This window comes from Musca autumnalis, unplaced genomic scaffold (assembly GCF_047663935.1).
Source record: "Musca autumnalis isolate F117 unplaced genomic scaffold, ASM4766393v1 scaffold_1, whole genome shotgun sequence".
Lineage (NCBI taxonomy): Eukaryota > Metazoa > Arthropoda > Insecta > Diptera > Muscidae > Musca > Musca autumnalis.
Genome location: NW_027411644.1, coordinates 18,486,552 through 18,508,223, shown reverse-complemented (window position 1 = coordinate 18,508,223; position 21,672 = coordinate 18,486,552). Strand labels below are relative to the sequence as shown.

The window sequence follows — 21,672 nt, the reverse complement described above, 5'->3', positions numbered from 1 at the left end:
GGTCATATGTTTCTTCTAAGCGCTCGTAAAATATATCTTTGGTCTGTTCGTCCTTTTCTTCAGTGGGAGCATGAGCGCAAATAAAGCTGATGTTGAAGAATTTAGTTTTTTTTCGAATTGCAGCAAGTCTTTCATTTACTGGGGTGAAGCTTGATACCAGATGATTTAGCCTCCGACTAACTACGAATCCGCACCAAACTCATGCTTTACGTCATGGCAGCTATAATACAGTGCGTCACCTTTAGGTGTTGTTGTGACGCCTTTCCCAATCCATCGTATTTCCTGTATGGCAGTAATATCGGCCTTGTACTTTTCAAGTGCGTCTGCCAATGCGAAGACTGCACGTTCTCTATAAAGAGTGCGAACATTCCAGGTGCAGATTCGCAGATCATGGTCCTTAAAACTTTAGAGGGGTTTATTTTTCTTTTCTTTCGTTTTTTCATAGTAGGCTGTTTTTCCTAGGGAAGGGTTACTAACCCACGCCCAAACCCAAGTTTTTTACGTTCTTATGGGTGAACGCGCGGCACATGTTAGCTTAACGGGTGTTAAAGGCAGTTCCCCAGGTGACACCACGGAGAGGTCAGTGTCCACTTGAGATGAAAGAGGGACCAAGATAAATCCTGGGATTTGCCATGTTAAAACCGGTCAGGACCGTTCCTTGGTATCTTCCATCCCCTACGTCACCCATTATTTCATCACCCATTTATTCATTATTAAAGCCTTGAAATCCCCATTAATTTGTATAAAAAAAAACATTTTTGGACGAATTATTGCAAAATATAACGAAAAACTTACCTACTCTACTTAACGGCGATAAGGAACGATTAGAATTTTCTATCGAATAAAAAAAACTTAAGAACACCCGTTGCCGTCGTCTTATCACTTCAAACAAAGCTGAATACTAAAATGTTTTAATACCGCCCTTCAATGCTTCCAGGAGAGGGCGACAATAATTCCCGCATCACTCCATCAAGCGACCTAATGAAAGTCTTTATTGAATAACAATATTGTTTGTGGCACCCTGCGAAAAGTAATTTGCGACACGAGTTCTTTTTCTTGATTATAGCAGGAGGCAGACAGCAAGGAAAGATTGCCTGCATTTGTAGAATAAAAAGAAAACATTCTCCTTTTTCCTCCTTCAAAGAAATGTAAACGATCACCACCTCAACCACCTCGAAATCACCCTTCAAGCTTTGACAAAGAACGAGGTTGGCCTTACTTTTGCCTTACCTACCCAGCCATCATGCCAAGCAAACTTCCTATACGAACGACAAGACGCTATGGATGGCCATACGAATATATGCCATTGTAGTTATTGTTTTTTTTTTTTCAAGAAACGACTACAAGGAACGTCAACAACAATACCACCACATAATGCATTTAAGGCCATAAGTATGGCAGCAGTAAAAAAAGCAACAACACGAACAATTTAAACAGCCACAGCAACAACAACCACATTATGATATCAAAGCGACGATCGTGAGAAAATGGTTTGGAACGTGGTTCTCACACGATCGACACACCTGCCCTTTTTTAATTTTAATTTCAAGATTCAAGACTACTTACGGCAAGATCACGACCGTATTGTTGTTGTTGTTGGTGGTGCTGTTTGTGTTTCTTTTTTATTGTGGTTGTTTGCTTGGCTGTTTACCGGCAGTGGTTGGAGGTATATTTCGTCTTGCCATGGCTATCATTGACGTCTTAAGGCATGCCATGACAAGGCATTGGATGGAGTGGAGTGGTTTGTGCTTTGTGCCCCTTTTGGTAAAGCGGCATGAAAGTACTGCTGCCTCGACAACAGCAACAACAACAACAATAAACTACTAACGACTACATTGGTAAAGACGTGCAGACGCAAGCTAAATCAAATACAAAGAACAAGCGCGCAATGCAAAGACAAACAGTCAGCAATCCAGTCAGCCGCATTGACTTAATATAAAAAAGGGGCCACAGGCTCTTCTGGGCTTGTTGTGAACACAAAATACGATCCCATGCAACCAACCAACAACTACACCAACAAAACAGAACAACGGGGGGGACCCCATGGTGAACATTGTAAACACAACTACAAAGTACCCAAAGCAACCCACCGCCAGCCAGCCAGTCATCTAAGCCTGGTTTAAAATATCTCCCAGCACTCAATTCGCTCACACGCCAAAAACTTTGATTACTAATGGTGAGAAGTATCTTGAATGACGGCGGCCACGGTCGCCATACATATACCACCGAACGGCGGAAGAGTTGATGGGCTAACATTACAATGATTATGGACACGATCTATGTCGAGTTCCGCTGCTATCACTTAGCCAGCTCATGGTAACATAATGAAGGGTAAATCCATAACAGCGAACTACAACAAATGGGGCGACAGTGGTTTATTTGAAGAGAAGATTTTATAAAATTATTTTTATTTAGCATTTCAAAATTTTCAGGCTTAATCCCATATTTCAAAAAAAAAAAAAAAAATCCACGTATTATAAAATTATTTTTAAATAAATATATGTATTAAAAAGTGCAAGTACTGAAAATATATTTGTTGAAAAAATACATGTGTTGATTTTTTGTCAAATCCACGTATTATAAAATAATTTAAAAAAAATCCACTTATTGAAAAAATAAAGAAAAATTAAAACCACGTATTGAAAAAATAAGGAAAAATTAAATCCTCGTATTGAACAAATAAAGAAATATCAAATCCACGTATTGAAAATAAATAATATTTTTTAAAAAATCCACACATTATAAAATTATTTTTTAAAAAATCCACGTACTATAAAATAATTTTTTTAAAAAATCCACGTATTACAAAATTATTTTAAAAAATCCAGTAGGCCTATTCTGTAACTTTTATCGATTGAAAAGTTGTTAAAATTTCTTTGGTTTTTGTAACAACTACAAAACAAACAAAGGAAATTGTTGTAAAATAAACAATGAGTAAAGTTGTTAAAAAGTAACAGAATAGGCCCCCTGCTGCCCCCCTATTCTGTAACTTTTTAACAACATTACTCATTGTTTATTTTACAACAATTTCATTTGTTTGTTTTGTAGTTGTTACAAAAACAAAAGAAATTTTAACAACTTTCGAATCGATAAAAGTTACAGAATTCCTATACAGGTATTGAAAAAATATTTTTTTAAAAATTCACGTATTAAAAAAATGTTTATAAAAAAATGCTCGTATTGAAAAAATGTTAAAGAACCAATGTATCGAAAAAAATATTTAAAAAATAAACGTATTGAAAAAATATTAACAAATGCATGTATTGAAAACATATTTTTACAATTTTTCTCGTATTAAAGAATGTTTAAAAAATATTAAAAAAAAAATATTTTTTAAAGAATCCGCGTATTGAAAATATATTTAAAAAAACACCTATTAAAAATATTTTTTTAATGGACTTATTGAAGAGATATTTTAAAAAAATCACGTATTGAATAAATATTACAAAAAATCTCCTATTAAAAAATATTTTTTAAAAATATACTTATTGAACAGATATTTTAAAAATTCCACATATTGTAAAAATATTAAAAAAATGCACGTTAGAAAAAATATTTTTAAACATTTTCACGTATTGAAAACATATTTAAAAATTCCAAGTATGTGAAAAATATTAAAAAAAATATTCAAATGCGTATTTGTTTATATTTTATTTTTTTTTAATCATCGTATATGAAAAATATTTTAAAAAAAATCCACGTATATGAAAAATATTTAAAAAAAAAATCCACGTATATGAAAAATATTGTTTTAAAAATCCAAGTACTGAAAAAATACTTTTTTTTTAAGAATTCACCTCGTATTGAAAAATCTTTTTAAAAATCCACGTACTAAAAAATTTTGCGTATTGAAAAATATTTTCAAAAAATCCAAGTATTAAAAATTTCACGTATTTGAAAAAAACTACACGTATTGAAAAACATATTTTTAAAAATCCACGTATGTGAAAAATATTTAAAAAACATGTTTATATATGTACGTATTTGTTTATATTATATATTTTTTTTTTAAATCAATGTATATGATGTATATGAAGAATATTGATTTAAAAATCCACGTACTAATTTTTTTTAAGATCTCACGTTATGAAAAAATATTTTTTTTTTTTAAATTCAGGTATTAAAAAAATATTTTGAAACAAACCACGTATTGAAAAATATTTTGAAAAAATCCACGTATTAAAAAAAATTCACGTATTGAAAAATATTTTTAAAAAAATTCAATTATTAAAAAAAAATGTTTTAAAACATCCATGTATACATAAAAAAATTTAAAAAAACACGTTTTGAAAAAATATTATTTAAAAAATTTTAGTATTGTAAAAATATTTTTTAAAAAATCCATGTATTGAATAAATATTTAAAAAAATACATGTAGAGAAAAAAAAATTTTTTAAAAATCCACGTTTTAAAAAATAAAAAAACGTATTGAAAAACTATTAAAAGATTTTAGTCAAGTATTGAAAAAATAAGTAAAAAAACATCCACGTATTGAAAAAATATTTTTTAAATATCCAAGTATTTGAAAAAAATTTAAAAAATATTTTAAAAAACAAATCAAAGTATTGGAATAAAATTTAAAAAAAAATCCACGTATTGAAAAAATCTTTAAAAAACACGCATTAAAAATATTTTTAAAAAATCCAAGTATTTGAAAAAAAAATTAAAAAATATTTTAAAAAACAAATTAAAGTATTGGAAAAAAATAAATTTCTTTTTATACCCTCCACCATAGGATGGGGGTATATTAAGTTTGTCACTACGTTTGTAACTACTCGAAATAATCATTGTAGACCCCACAAAGTATATATATTCTTGATCAGCGTGCAATTCTACATCGATATAGCCATGTCCGTCCGTCTGTCCGTCTGTGGAAATCACTCTAGCGTCTGAACGGATTGACGTAGGTTGATGAAATTTTGGGAAAATATGTTATATTTACGTAGGACTTTTGGTATTGAAAGCGGGCTATGTAGGTCCACGCTTTCGTATAGCCCCCATACAAAATGACGCGTGACGCGTCGTCGTTTTAAGGAATTTTTAAGATATTTGGCCCATTTTACCACCGAATTGGTTGTAATTTGGTACTTTGTGTCTCCAGAGGCCATAAAATATTCCTACCAAAGTTGGATTATATAGGTCCACGTATTGGTATAGCCCCCATATAAAGCCCCATATAAAGTACGCGTCATTTTAATATATTTTGAATGTATTACACCCATTTGACCACAGAATTGGTTGTAATTTAGTATTTTGTGTCTTCAGAGGCCAGAAAACATTCATACCAAAGTTTGGTTATATAGGTCCACGTTTTGGTATAGCCCCCACATAAGGCCCCTTATAAAGTACGCGTCATTTTGAACGTTTTAGCCTCATTATCACACCGAGATGGCTGAAATTTGGTATTTAGTCTTCTTTAGACGTATAAAACTTTCCCCAAGAAATTTGTAGGTATAGGTCCACGCCATCATATAGCCCCCATAGAACGGTACCTTCCGAATTTCGGTATTTTGAAGGTTGTGGGCACATTAATCCACCGAAGTGGCTGAAATTTGTGGTGGAGGGTATAAAAAGTTCGGCCCAACCGAACTTAACGCTTTTCTTACTTGTTTTTTTTAAATCCACGTATTGAAAAAAAAATAAAAAAATATTGAAAAAATATTTTTAAAAAAATCCACGTATTGAAAAGAAAAATAAAAAAATATTCTTAAAAAAATCCAGGTTTTGAAAAAAAATCAAAAAAAAAATGAAAAAGTTTTTTTTTAAAAATCCAGGTTTTGAAAAAAAAAATCAAAAAAAAAATGAAAAAGTATTTTTAAAAAATCCACGTATTAAACATTTCACGTATTGAAAAATATTTGTAAAAAATCCACGTATTGAAAAATATTTGTAAAAAATCCACGTATTGAAAAATATTTGTAAAAAATCCACGTATTGAAAAATATTTGTAAAAAATCCACGTATTGAAAAATATTTGTAAAAAATCCACGTATTGAAAAATATTTGTAAAAAATCCACGTATTGAAAAATATTTGTAAAAAATCCACGTATTGAAAAATATTTGTAAAAAATCCACGTATTGAAAAATATTTGTAAAAAATCCACGTATTGAAAAATATTTGTAAAAAATCCACGTATTGAAAAATATTTGTAAAAAATCCACGTATTGAAAAATATTTGTAAAAAATCCACGTATTGAAAAATATTTGTTAAAAATCCACGTATTGAAAAATATTTGTAAAAAATCCACGTATTGAAAAATATTTGTAAAAAATCCACGTATTGAAAAATATTTGTAAAAAATCCACGTATTGAAAAATATTTGTAAAAAATCCACGTATTGAAAAATATTTGTAAAAAATCCACGTATTAAAAAATTTCATGTGCTTGAAAAAATATTTTTAAAAAAATCCACGTATTGACAAAAATGTTTTAAAAAATCCACGTGCTTGAAAAAATGTTTTAAAAAATCCACGTGCTTGAAAAAAATGTTTTAAAAAATCCACGTATTAAAAAATTTCACGTGCTTGAAAAAATGTTTTAAAAAATCTAAGTATTAAAAAATTTCACGTGCTTGAAAAAATGTTTTAAAAAATCCACGTACTAAAAAATTTCACGTGCTTGAAAAAATGTTAAAAAAAATCCACGTATTGATAAAATGTTTTAAAAAAATCCACGTATTGAAAAAATGTTTTATAAAAATTCACGTATTGAAACAATGTTTTTAAAAAATCCACGTATTGAAAAAATGTTTTACAAAAATTTACGTATTGAAAAAATGTTTTTAAAAAAATCCACGTAAAATGTTATAAAAAAATCCACGTATTGAAAAAATGTTTTAAAAAAATCCACGTATTGAAAAAATGTTTTAAAAAAATCCACGTATTGAAAAAATGTTTTACAAAAATTCACGTATTGAAAAAATGTTTTACAAAAATTTACGTATTGAAAAAATGTTTTTAAAAAAATCCACGTAAAATGTTATAAAAAAATCCACGTATTGAAAAAATGTTTTAAAAAAATCCACGTATTGAAAAAATGTTTTAAAAAAATCCACGTATTGAAAAAATGTTTTACAAAAATTCACGTATTGAAAAAATGTTTTTAAAAAATCCACGTATTGAAAAAATGTTTTAAAAAAATTCACATATTGAAAAAATGTTTTAAAAAAATCCACGTATTGAAAAAATGTTTTAAAAAATCCACGTATTGAAAAAATGTTTTAAAAAATCCACGTATTGAAAAAATGTTTTAAAAAATCCACGTATTGAAAAAATGTTTTAAAAAATCCACGTATTGAAAAAATGTTTTAAAAAATCCACGTATTGAAAAAATGTTTTAAAAAATCCACGTATTGAAAAATGTTTTAAAAAAATCCACGTATTGACAAAATATTTTAAAAAAATCCACGTATTGAAAAAAATGTTTTAAAAAAATTCACGTATTGAAAAAATGTTTTAAAAAAATCCACGTATTGAAAAAATATTTTTTAAAAAAAAAAAAAGCCACGTATTGAAAACATGTTTTAAAAAAATCCACGTATTGACAAAATGTTTTAAAAAATCCACGTATTGAAAAAATGATTTAAAAAAATCCACTTATTGACAAAATGTTTTAAAAAAATCCACGTATTGACAAAATGTTTTAAAAAAATCCACGTATTAAAAAATTTCACGTGCTTGAAAAATATTTTTAAAAAAATCCACGTATTGAAAAAGATGTTTTAAAAAATCCACTTATTGAAAAAAATGTTTTAAAAAAATCCAAGTATTGAAAAAAATGTTTTAAAAAAATCCACGTATTGAAAAAATGTTTTAAAAAAATCCAGGTATTGAAAAAATATTTTGTAAAAAATTAACGTATTTAAAAAAATATTTAAAAGAATCCAGGTCCATGCAATATATTATTAAAAAAATCCACGCATTGACAAAATATTTAAAAAATCCAAAAACAAAATATTTCTTAAAAAATCCAAAAACAACATATTTTTTTAAAAAATCCACGTATTGAAAAATATTTTTAAAAAAATCAGTGTATTGAAAAATATTTTTTAAAAAAATCCAGGTATTGAAAAAATATTTTGTAAAAAATTAACGTATTGAAAAAATATTTTTTTTAAATCCATGTATTAAAAAAATATTTTTAAAAAAATCCAGGTATTGAAAAATATTTTGTAAAAAATTAACGTATTGAAAAAATATTTTTTTTAAATCCATGTATTGAATATGTTTTAAAAAATCCATGTATTGAAAAAATGTTTTTTTTTTAAATCCATGTATTGAATGTGTTTTAAAAAATCCATGTACATATTGAAAAAATATTTTTTTTAAAAATCCATGTATTGAATATGTTTTAAAAAATCCATGTATTGAAAAAACATGTTTTAAAAAACCCACATATTGAAAAAATATGTTTTAAGAAAACTACGTATTGAATATTTTTTTGTAAAATCTGCTTATTGAAAAAATATTTTTTTAAAGAAAATACGTATTGAACAAATATTGTTTAAAAAATCCGCGTATTGAAAAATATGTTTTAAAAAATTCACGTATGCAAAAATATTTTTTTAAAGAATCCACGTATTGGAAAACTATTTTTTAAATATTCCACGTGTTGATTTTTTTCTGTCTAAGCGTCCTTTATTTATAGTTTTTTTTAACCACTGTGCCTACCTGCAATAACAACAATAGCAACAGCAAACATACCGTATGATGATGGAGTAGTTTTGAACGGTCACACGGTTGTTCAAAATGGACAGACATAGTGGAAAAAATGCCCAGATAAACTGCTGTTCGGGATGTACAAAGTCTTTAGCTTTTTTATTATTAAATCCGGTTTATTGGAACCTTTGTTGTGTTATTTTTTTTTTTTATTTTATTTTCGTCATCATCATCAACAACGGTCGGCCTGTCTGCCAGCTAGCTAGCAGACAGCCTATTACCCTCCCTCTTCATTATAAACCTTTTGAGATGCATGTGTGCAAGTTTCTTAAGCCATGCTCTGGCAAGATAAGATGACTTTGTTTTGGTATGGAAGGAGGAGGATGAGGATAGGGGGGTTGAATGTTAAGTTTCTTTGGACCTCAGTTACGTTTTGTAAATATGGGATGCTGTTACATGACAATGAATGGCACACGCTCAATATGCCACTGGGATTGGATTGAGATGGGTTGCAATGCGGCATAGTGCCTCTTAGTATGGGATGGATGCAATGGGCTGGTTGGGTTTAGGCTTGTGCTTGACTGGCTGGCTGAGTTTTATTGATGTTGCAGCGGCGCATGGGTACATTTGGGTTTATAATAAATGTTGTTGCTGTTGTTGCGCTAATGCTCTGGCTGCCCTCTGCTGCTTGATATGTAAATGTTGGTTACCAACAAAAGAAGATGGGTTTAATGTTGTTGTGGATTATTATTGTTGTTGCTGGTGGCGTTGTTGTTGTACTCAAATTGTTTTAAATCAGAATTTCCACAAAGAAAGAAAAGCAGTAACAACAACATTGTCATCAAGAGGTTTGTCGGTTGCCTAATCATTTCTGAAGTTTCTTTGATAATCATGCTGCTGCTGCTGATGATGATGGACATGACTGGTGATGATGGTGGTGGTAACATAATTAAGATGATCAATGATCTTCATTATGATATTCATTACTGGACATAATTATCATCATTATCACCATCCGGGAATCATGGGAACCAAATCCATTCCATCATCATTCAAATGTTTGGTTAGCCATATTAACAGCTTAGTACGACATTTGATAGCCTGTTTTTTTGTTTTTTGATATTGTATCCGGTATCCGGCTAAGGCCAGCACATGCATGTAAACATAGATATGGGTAGGGAAATAGTGCATCCCACCCAAAAAGTGATCAATCTTCTTAATTTCCTCATTTCCATTGACAAGATAGAAATTATCTTTGATAGTTCCGCTCATGAAAATTTCATGGAGGAGACAAGAAGGAGTTGGGGGGTTTTATTAATAAACCTACCACAATTCTTGATTTAATTAGACAACATAAAATCTGACTGACTCAGTTAGCGGTTAGTCAGTTTGGTAGAAAAGAAAAGCAACAACACATAACAAAACAAAACAGTGGCCCATTGATAATTTGATATCAGCAGATGATTCACAATCGAACGATCGTTAAGAGAGTACGTCATTAATACTACGTCGTAAGTAATTAAAAGAACATACGTTTTTTGGGAAGTTTATTGAGTGGACGGTGTTTAGATTTCTGACGCAATTATAACACTATTCTGATAAGAAGCCATTGAGTTTTGTTTAAAATAGCTGTAGTGATTAATTTAATTGCGTTTTATTAGTAACGGTTGATCCAGAGACTGACTATGAAACATGGGGTCTGAGTACATTGAGGGTTTGAGATATCACTTAGAATTTTGCTATATTTAATCATGACCTAATTTTGGATATAAAAACTTTTTGTGGGACCCTAAGGTTCGGAGAAAAATGTATTATACCTAAAATAAATCTTTCTAGTACTGCATAGGTGACGTAGGGTATGAAAGATACCAAGCAACGAACCTGACCGGCTTTAACATGACAAAGCCCAGGACTTATCTTAGTCCCTCTTTCATTTCAAGTGAATACTGAAGTGGGGAGCTGCCTTTAACACTCGTTAAAGGAAGTGAGCTAACACGCGCTGTCAATAAGAACCTTAAAAAACCTTGGACGTTGGGATAGAAACCCATCCCTCCAAAAAGCAACATAATATAAAAAAAAAAAACAAACCCCTCTGAAGTTGATGAATACCGCAAACATTTTAAAGCCATTATATTCGAATCTGCTCCTGAACTGTTCGGACTCTTTATAGAGAAGGTAATGCTTACGCACTGGCGGATATACTTGTAAAGTCCTATGCCTACATTACTGCCATACAGGAAATACGATGGTTTGGAAAAGGCGTCACAACGATACCTTAAAGGTTGCTGATTTGTAGTTAGTCGGAGGATAAAATATGTAGACTCCAGTTTTACCCCCATGAATGAAAAAGTTGCTACAATTCGGATAAATGGTAAATTCTTCATTATTAGTTTTATTTGCCCCATTTCCCAACCGAAGACAAGGACGAGCAGACCAATAATCTAATTTGCGAACGCCTAGAAAAAAAATAGGACCGTTGTCCTGCCCCGGACATTACGAATATTCCAGGCGATTTTAATGTCAAAATTGGAAAGGAGCATTTTTTGGGCCAACAATCGGGAAATGCTTAATAAAACATCTGACAACGGAATGAGGCTGATAGATTCCTCAGCGGCAAAAAAACATGGTGGTGCAGCACCAGATATAAGCATCTCGACATTCATAAGGGCACATGGCTGCCACCAGATCAAAAAGCAAGAAACAAAGTTGATCACGTTGTGATTGATGGGAGACATTTACCGCGTGTACTGGATGTTCGACTGATCCGAGGAGTAAACATTGACTGGAAACACCTTGTTGGATCTGAGGTATGTACCGACGTATTGAGGTATATATTAAATCCAGGTATGGAAAAAATATTTTTTTAAAAATCCACGTATTGAAAAATCGGGGCTATGATTGTTTTAAATGAACGTGTAGATAACCTATTGTTGAAAAAATCTAGGTATTGATTTTTTTAGTCCACGTATTGAAAAAATATTTTGAAAAAATCCAGGTAAGGAAAATATTTTTTGTAAAAAATCCAAATATTTAAAAAAGTTTTTTTTTTAATCCATGTATGCAAAAAAAGTTTTTTTTTTTTAAAAATCCAATATTGAAAAAATATTTTTACAAAATACAAGTATTGAGAAAAATATTTTTGAAAACTACAAATATTGAAAAAATAAGTCTTAAAAAATGAAAGTATTGAAAACAAATATTTTTTTAAACTGCAAGTATAGAAAAAATAGTTGTTTAAACATGTTTAAAAACATGCATTTTTAAAAATTTTAAAAATATTGTAAAATATTTTTTTTTTTTAAATCCACGTATTAAAAAAATATTTTTTTAGAAAATTCACTCGTAATGATTTTTTTTTTTTTTTTTGAAAAATCCCCGTGTTGGAAAAATATTTAAAAAATCCCTGTATTGAAAAAATATTTTTAAAAAACTGCAAGTATTTAAAAAAATCAACGTATTTAAAACATATATTTTTCCACGAATTGTAAAAATATTTTTTTAAAAAAGCCACGTACTGAAAAAATATTTTTTAGAAATTCACTCTATTCAAAAAATATTTTTTTATTTAAAAAATCCAAGTATTAAAAAAATAATTTTTAAAAACTACAAATATTGAAAAAAATAGTTGTTTAAAAAAAATCCACGGATTAAAAACATATATTTTTAAAAATCCACGAATTGTAAAAATATTTTTTTTTAAATCCACGTACTGAATAAATATTTTTTAGAAAATTCACTCTATTGAAAAAAATATTTTTTGAAAAATCCAAGTATTGAAAAAATATTTTTTTGGAACAAGTTGAGTTGACGCACTATGCTCAAAAAAAATTTTTTTTTAAATTGTATTTTTTTAAGTAGCCGGACCTCGGCCGGGGATTTAAGACTTTCTCCTATGGACAGGTGCAAATCTAGGGCACGGGAATTTTTTTTTAATTTAAAAATTTCTCTTATCCGCTGGCCTTTAACAAAGGAATTTTTGGAACTGCAAAGGCCCATATCTCGGGAAGTATGGACTTCCGCAATAAATGTTATATATATATATGTGATCAGGGCGACGAGATCTACCTGTGATAAAAATTTCATTTCGATCCGAGCATAGTTGGCCAGCTCATTTTATGCCATTTTTTTTAAAAAACTGCAAGTTTTAAAAAATTATTGTTTTAAAAAATCCAAGTATTGGAAAAAATATCTTTCAAAAACAAATATTGAACAAATATGTTTTAAAAATGCTAGTATTGAAAAAATATCTTTTAAAAACTACAAATATTGAAAAAATATGTTTTAAAAAATGCAAGTATTGAAAAATTATTTTTAAAAAAATCCACGTATTAAAAACAATATTTTTCCACGAATTATAAAAATATTTTTTAAAAAAATCCACGTATTAAAACAATATTTTTCCACGAATTGTAAAAATATTTTCTTAAAAAATCCACGTATTGAAAAAATATTTTTTAGAAAATTCACCCGTATTGAAAAAAAATTTTTTTAAAAACTGCAAGTATTGAAAAATATTTTTTAAAAAATCCAAGTGTTGAAAAAATAGTACTAAAAAATGCAAGTATTGAAAAAAATATTTTTTTTAACTGCAAGTATTGAAAAAATAGTTTAAAAAATCCACGTATTAAACACATATATTTTTAAAAATCCACGAATTGGAAAAATATTTTTTTTTTAAAAAATCCACGAATTGTAAAAATATATTTTTTTTAAATCCACGTATTGAAAAATATATTTGTTAGAAAATTCACTCCATTGAAAAAATGTTTTTTTTTAAATCCCCGTATTGAAAAAAATATTTAAAAAATCCAAGTATTGAAAAAATATTTTTTTAAAAACTGCGAGTATTAAAAAAGTATTGTTTTAAAAAATCCAAGTATTGAAAAAATATCTTTTAAAAACTACAAATATTGAAAAAATATGTTTTAAAAAATGCAAGTATTGAAAAAGTTTTTTTTAATCAAAAAATATATTTTCCACGAATTGTAGAAATATTTTCCAGGTGTTTAAAAAATATTTTTAAAAATCCAGTTATGGAAAAGTATTATTGTAAAAACTCCACGTATTTAAAAAATATTTTTTAAAAAATCATCGTTTAGGAAAAACATTTTTTTTAAATGTTTATTAAACCAAGTAAAAAAGTGTCAGTCGGCTTTGCCGACAGATATATACCCTCAGCCAATGTGAAGCGAAACTTTCACCTCCGGACAGATCGAATTTATTTTCTCAGGAAGTATGGACTTGCCCCTGATGAAACTTGTACCATCGTATGGGGGAAGTGAATACAAGTTGTTGCAACAAAAATCAAAGCGATTCGAGAGCAGGTCCTAAACTGAACTTATCCGAAATTTTGTGTGGGAGGTACACGAAGGAGTGAGTCCATATTGGAACCTCATCTAAGTCTGGTAGAAATTTCACGATGTGCAAAGAATGGACCAAATCGGTTACTCTCTTCAAGAGTTATCGTGCCCACAAATTTTCCGAACATTTTGGAATTTTTGTGGGGGAGGTACCGGAAGTAGTGGACCGATATAGCTCATCTTCGAACTTAAACTAAGTTTGGACAAAATATCACGTAAGCCAAAATTTGAACCCAATCGGTTCATCCGTTCGAGAGTTATCGTGCGCGCCAGCCAGACAGACGGACATTGCTAAATCAACTCCAAATTATCTGAAACACATTTCGTCCAAACATACTTGGGGTCTAAACCATTATTTCGACGAGGCACATTTTGCCCGTATGAAAGTGTATATACCCTTTCTAGCCTAAAGGCTGAGGGTATACAAAAGTATGAAAAAACGTCAAACTGAAAAATCGCACTTTCATTCGGTTTTAGACCAAAATCAAAAAGTCGAAAAGACGATTATTGCTTTTCATTACCAATCCACTGGGTAAATCCCGGTCATTCCAGTCATTGTTCGTGTGGGATCGGTTTCACGCCCTTTTTACCGGTTTTCCAAGCTTTGGAGGGCACCTTGTGGCTAGTATACGCCTTTTCTGCAGTCTTGAAGGTGGTTTTTCTCTTCAGCTCCGATTTTGAGTAGCAGACAGACAAAAGTAGAGGGTTCGATTTCCTGATTCCTATATGGTTTCTTGGAGGAAGATTGTGGTTCCCCATTTGATCTAGCCATGTTAGGCGAAGTAGGAAGTGGAGGTTCAGAATTACTTTGGGTTCCACATTCTAAGCCGATAGAGAGACCCCCTTTGATGTTGATCGACTAAGCATTGGCTTCTGTTTTCTTTTGCTGGATTCTCGCTGTGCCAAAAGTCATGAACTCAGTCGAGTCGACTATTCGATCTGCTGCTCACGAAACTGTGTTCACCTTAAAGCAGTCATGCACAGGACTTTAATTTAAAAAAGTTTCATCATACACGAACATACAGTAGTACTCTCTCCGTGTTCATCTCTGCCTTAAAGTCTCGTCTGTGAGTTGGCCTAGACCAGCCATGCACGCGCCTTTACGAAAACGTTAAACACAACTCTCTTTCCCATACAATTGCCAAGAATAGCATGCTCTTCGTGTGCATCTCTGGCCTAGACTTAGGTTCATCTAGCACCCCGTGACCCTTAGAAGCGGTGTGAGTGATGCCTCTGTCTTTGGTCTCTCACCCAAAGAACACATCGAATGTAATAATCTTACTTCATATTGGTGGACTTCTTGGGTAATTGAGGGTGGTTTATTTCGAACTTTTCTAGCTTCAGCCCTCTCAATTTCCCCTATGTTTCCGATAATGAGGCGGGCTTCTGTTTTCAAACTTCCGTAGGAAACAGAGCTCCGATTTGCTAATTTTTACTCGTGAGTAAAATTCGAGCGAGTATTTCAGAGCTCTTCGATTAAACTTTTACTCTATTTCGAGCTCTCTCGTACTCTGCAAGTACTCATACTCACAGAGCGAGTGACGAGTAAAAATAGAGTATACTCGATTTATTTTTCTACTCGCGCGAGTACTGCCGCTCGAACTCGCTCGAATTTCATTCACATGTAGAATTCAAGCGAGTTTTTGGGAGCGCTGGTAGGAAATTCAACGCCATTTTTTGCTTCCGCGATGCGGCAGCGGTTAAAGACCGTAGGGGATGTTGAATGTATGATCGGCTGGCCTCGACCACATCTTGCCTGAGTAGTTTGGGTCTATCGGCTTTGGTCAACGATAGACTCCGCTACGGGACAAATGAGGTGTGAAATCACGTCTTTTTTCCGGCAACATACGCTCATTTGAATGTCAGTGATATCCATTTCGTCTACATACATATTAGGATGCGTAGTCAATGTTCGCGTGAGTGCTACCCTGATTGAGTCATAGAACCATATTCTGGTTTTTGGTACCAATTCAACATAGCTTCATTTCCTTGTCTTTACGATTGTGTCCAAATTTGGTAGTCTTTCATTGTTATCCATTTCATGAGTGAATTGTATGCTTGTGTTAAATGAGTTCAGACTATTCAATTTGGACAATCATGAATATTTCACTGGGATTTTTTCCGCACAGAAAATAATTAAAAAAATCAATATTTTTAAACGTGGAAAACTACTACAATCACCTAATGAACAAAAATATTCCCCTTTTTGGACGTAAATATGGAAATAAAAATTGTGAAATTGGAGAAAGGAAACACATTCCGCTCGGAATTTTTATTCATTATTGCCCTGAATGTGTTGCCGATTTTAGTTTTTTTAACTATACCGAAAATATCGTATACATTACTACTCTTGTCTTTGGCGTCAGTTTTTCTATTGAAGCGTCCAATAATTCCTCCATTACAATGTCAGCAATGATCGGGGGATTTGGGGATTTTTGTATATTTTTCTAAAATGTTCCATTTTTCTTAAAGTTAGATTTATTGGTATACTAGAGAACAACGAGACCACGTCAAATGATATTAATATCTCGTCTTCTTCAATATATATGTATGTCCATTAATTTAGTTTTTAATTCTATTGGGTCCTTTACATTATATGGCGATTCATCGGCTAATGTTGTAATGGAATATTGGCAATGTATTTTGCAAGTCCGTGAGCAGGTGAATTTATTGATGAGCATCATATTGGTCGGAGTGGTGTACCATCTTTGTAACGTCCATTAATTCGTGGGGCATTTGCTTGTCAACTTGTTTTTCTCTATTATATTTATTTTATCCAGTTTGTATAGTTCTTCTTAATTTGCTTTTGTTTGTTTGTAATGTTCTTCTTGGATCGCTTTTCAATACTTACTTAAGTGCAGATATAATTTGAAATCTTTTCATTTTAGTCTCATAATCCGTTCTATGCATAGCAACTGTCTTCCCACTTTTATATGCAATTAATATTAATATGTGATTATTTTCTTTTAATAATTGATTTGTGCTTGCCACTGTGTCAATTATTAAACTTTGTAGCGCAGATATTGAGCTTAGCCTTCTATCCAAAGTCATAGACGTAGATTGAACCCCGGATATGAAGTCTAATCATTATTGAATAAAGTAAACTAAATCTTCGAGAATGATGGATCTCATTTAAGGGAACAGAGAGCGTCATTAAGTAATCGATACTGAGATTGTTTCTAGTTATTCGAATTTTGTTCCTAAAAGCCACGGAGGAAGCAAAAAATAATACTTCCCAAGGGCAAATACAGTGACCCTTTCGTCCCACTATTTTATATCTTCATTTGAAGTTGATTGAATGAAAATTGCATATTTATGTGATTTTCTAAAGTACCCGCTAAAATGTTGATGCGTCCCAAATTTCTTCCCTTCCCAAAACCCAATATATAAAGACACATTTTTTAGCTTCAATTTAATTTTTTATTTTATTTTATTCTTTCAAAAATACATTTTGTAGATTTCTTGGGAGCCCGTGGCTCTAAAAGAACAACTTCTCCAGTTGTTTTACAAGACTTTTTTGTTGATACACGGCTGCAAAAAACAGCTTCCACAAAGGCAAGTTGACTTTCCAAGGGTTTCAAACCTTGTGCCTCATTTCGATTAGCCAGCAATTGTCTAAACGACGTATAGATTCAATTATGGGACCGGTGCTTTCAAGGGTACACCTTACTGCCACACTTTGCCATTCACCATGGACGCCACATTGAACCAGAATCGCTGGGAGCTGGACTGCATGAGCCACTTTCACTGCTGCCACATTCAGATGGAGGTGGTGTGATGAGTACTGGAGGTTCTGGACTGCCACACAATGATGTGTTGGCGGACATTTGAGTTTGCCCAGCAGCTACCATCGACTGGAAATGACTATTGGATGATGTAGCATGAGCTGCTGTGGGTACAACTCCCAAGGGGGCAACGGCGGTGGGTACAATAACTTGCAAATAGTTGAGACGATGACCCAAATGGCTCATGAGTTGGGTACCCAAATCCACACTGACACCAGGAACGGTGGCCAAAGTTTTGGAGACCTCATTGGCGGCATGAATATAACCGGCACGGAAACTTTCAGCAATGGTGAGTTTAGTATCCTGATTGCCATTGAGGCGCAACTGCTTTTGGGCCCGTAACTTTTTCATGTGTTCTACGGTTAGTTCCAAAATATCGGCTTTCTCCAGGCGGGTAATGTGTTCACCCTCTTGGGTTAGACACTCAACCATGATATCCTTGAGTTCATCGAGGCACTTGTTGATGCGGGCACGGCGTTTACGCTCCAGCATGGGTTTCATGACCTTGCGGTATTGATAGGTTTTGGACATTTCCATTTCTAAGACCATTTTTCTATCTTGTTGTTGGGGGTGATGATAACTAAATCCAAAGGTTAATTTTGCAATATGAAGTTAGTAATCCACAGGTTGATTGGTTGGTATTGGTGATGATTTTGAATGCTTTGAAGAGTGTGATAAGAAAATCCACTGAAGACTTTGTCTCTGGATGCAGATGATGGAAGAACGATGTGTTCACTTTGTTGGTTAACTTTGAAATGATTCACAAACTTTTCTCACCGGTCTTTTTATAACAAACGGCCGCTGCTGAGTGCTGCGATCAAAGCTGAGCACCACTTCCCATGCAGGCAGGCGAGAACGAGACATTGTGTGCGTATTTGCCATACTCGCAGCACAGCAAAACACAGCTACAGAGAAAGAGCAGCGTACCAGTCAACCCCCGACTATGCTCTCCTGGCCATGCCTTGCGGCAGCCTGTGAATTTACGTCATTCCCCTTGTGCCCGCACGCAGAGAATATTTTTATCACCACCACCACCAATACCAACAAAACACACAAACTCACTCCACAGCGAAAAATTCAACATAAAAGAAAATCAACAACAACAACACATGCATTCATAAACATACAAACATGCACAACAATACAAATCATACCCCATACCCTTACTCCCTCCCTCCAACAACAGGCCGACCGACAATACACAAGTCAAGACTTAAGTTGTGATTGTTATACCGTGGGAAACTATTCTGTAGTCGATTTCTCACGACTAGCTGGCTGCCTTGCTGACTGGGGCTTATTGGATGGTTGGTTGAATGGTTTAGATTGCGCTATGTCTTGTGTGTCGTTGTTGTTGTTTGACTGGATAGCTGGATGGCTTGGCTGGCTGCCTGCCTAACTGCCGTACTTGATTATTTCTTGGTCTTCGTTGCTGTTGTCGTCGTTGTCTTCGTCGTCCCCATAATACTGTTGTTGCTGTTACTATTATTATTTGTCTGGCAGTTTGTCGTTCAGTCGGTCAGTCAATTTCTTGGCTTGTGTAGCCGAATGCCTCCTCAATAAGTAGTGTCTTAATGCCGCCGCCAGCATGACTGTACGATTGGGGTCTTTGCAGTTTGTTGTTCCTTTTTCTTCGTGTTACAGCACGAGGTCAACAATTAAGAAGGCTGTTGATCTTTTGCTTATGTCCTATGAATCTTCGTAGTCCGGTCTTGGCGAGTGCCAAAAGTGTGACATAATTGCAAAATGGATTAAAAATTGGAAATTTGTACTTGCTTATAATTTCGGAATATGGACGTATCCACCGATTCAGGGTTTCTCAAAGAAAACATTCTTCAATAACAATAACTTGTTTGTAATGTTATTGGTGGCTGCCTTGGATACTAGATTGGGCAATCTAGTTCCCGGAGCGAATCGATCTTTCTAGTTCCTTTTCTCAAAAGGAACTAGTACCTTAATATACGGGTATGATCTGCAATACACTGTGCGTTCGTGCACTTTACACATACACTTCACCTCACAAGCTTACTCCGTTTCTGCTTCTCACGTGAGTTGATATCTGCAAAGTGAAAGAAAAACATATGATTTGTCTGCACAGGCAGACATCTTGCTATAAAAAAATAAACAAAAATTCATTGTTGACAACAATTTTGGTAACATTTTCGTATAGTTTTTTTTTAATGATCACGAAAATTGCATTTTGGTTAGCCATTCAGACTTTAAAAAGAAAACCAATGAATGAGGAACGTATTAAAAGAAGAATATTGCGTGACTCTTCGAATCCAATGGATATTCCAAGTAATCGGTATTTAACTATACTAACAGGTATATGTTGATGATACGTAAATCCCTTTTCCAGATTTGTGGCCTATTACAGGTTAAATAAGGAAGCGTTTTCTACTGTACTAAGGACTATAGATTCCGCACTTAGTAGTAGTTCAATTCCAGTGACTATACAATTGGCAACAGCGTTGAGCTTTCTAGCTGTTGGATCATTTCTAGGTGTCTTGGCAAACGAGATACTTCAAACCATGGGTCGGCCGACACTCTGTAAAATATTGTGGAAAGTGATAAACGCATTAGAAGACAAATTATGTCAATTTTGGATAGATATTGAAATGAACCAGAAAGCAATAAGGTCGTCATAAAAAGACATTTTTTCTAAAAACATGGTATTCCAGGAGTTGTTGGTTGTGTAGATGGAACTCACGTCCGCCTTACTAAACCTCTTTATTACAACCGAAAAGGATATTTTAGTTTAAACTTCATGATCGTAAGTAAACTGTTACATTTAGTGATGTTTGTTTGTAACCACTTAGTTTTTAAGGTCTGCGACTATCAGATGAAAATAAAGGCCGTTGATGCTTCGAAACCTGGCTCTTGCCACTACTCACAAAGAACTATTACAAGAAGTTATATGACCATGGACGAAATTGTTGGTTATTGGGCGATTCAGGGTATGATTTGGAACCCTATATCATAACTCCTTATAAGAATGCAGAGTTCAATACTGTTCAACAGACATCATAGTGAAGCCCGCAATATTGTTGAAAGAACTATAGGCAATAGGAAAAAGCCGTTTTAGATGTCTACAAATGACTCTACCCTATACGCCATCAAAATCACAGTGTGAGGAATACACCCCAACTAGGTGTAGAGTGTGTTGCAGAACAGCTTTAGGTGTGTTCGATACACGTGAGGTGCAGCGGTGAATGCCAGAACATGCCCGATAGTTCCAAGACCGATATAGTTCAACGAATTTTCCTCTTTTATTGTTCTTTGTGTTTCCTTCATTCTAAGTAGTTCCGAGATCAAAAAAGTTCAACAAATTTTGACCAAAACGAACAAGAAAGTTCGCAGTGAGTGTGGAATTAAAGGAAGGTGATACTATAGGAGTGAAATGGACTACTATATGAACTAAAGGAACTGTATAAGTTCAAAAGCTAAATATATAGTTCCAATAGGTTATTTTAAGATTTCGAAAATATGGTTCCGAAGTTGCACATGGATTCAATTCCATTTTAGAAAAAAAAAAAAATCTTACGAACATCTCATAAGAGAAGTGATCGTTCTCCTCCATTTGGAGACCTTTATTCCTCAATAGATTTAAAGATGATTATAAGAATATCCATGACTCTTGTTTGTTGGATTGAGAGTGAAGATGAAGAGATTTTTGAGAGAAAAATAGTAAAAAAGAAAGTATTTACGTGTGTTTGCCAAGGCATGATAAGATTTTGGCAAGTTTGAACAGATTCATCATTGGTAAATTGATCGACTTAGAGGAACAGCCGCCCAAGAGAATTCCATGAAACTAAAGTGATAATAATCATTCGTTTTTGCTCACGTACACTGTGAATGAGAGAGAATAGC

The 21,672-nt window shown here is 32.6% G+C and overlaps 1 protein-coding gene across 1 annotated transcript; it reads right to left on the bottom strand.

Moving 5' to 3' along the window:
* Window positions 1–17,456: 17,456 nt before the first annotated feature.
* On the bottom strand, window positions 17,457–19,026 carry E(spl)mbeta-HLH (Enhancer of split mbeta, helix-loop-helix). Its single transcript, XM_073963289.1, has one exon. It carries the CDS (start codon window positions 18,352–18,354, stop codon window positions 17,707–17,709), a length of 648 nt encoding a protein of 215 aa, XP_073819390.1. The 5' UTR covers window positions 18,355–19,026; the 3' UTR covers window positions 17,457–17,706.
* Between the last annotated feature and the right edge of the window lie 2,646 nt (window positions 19,027–21,672).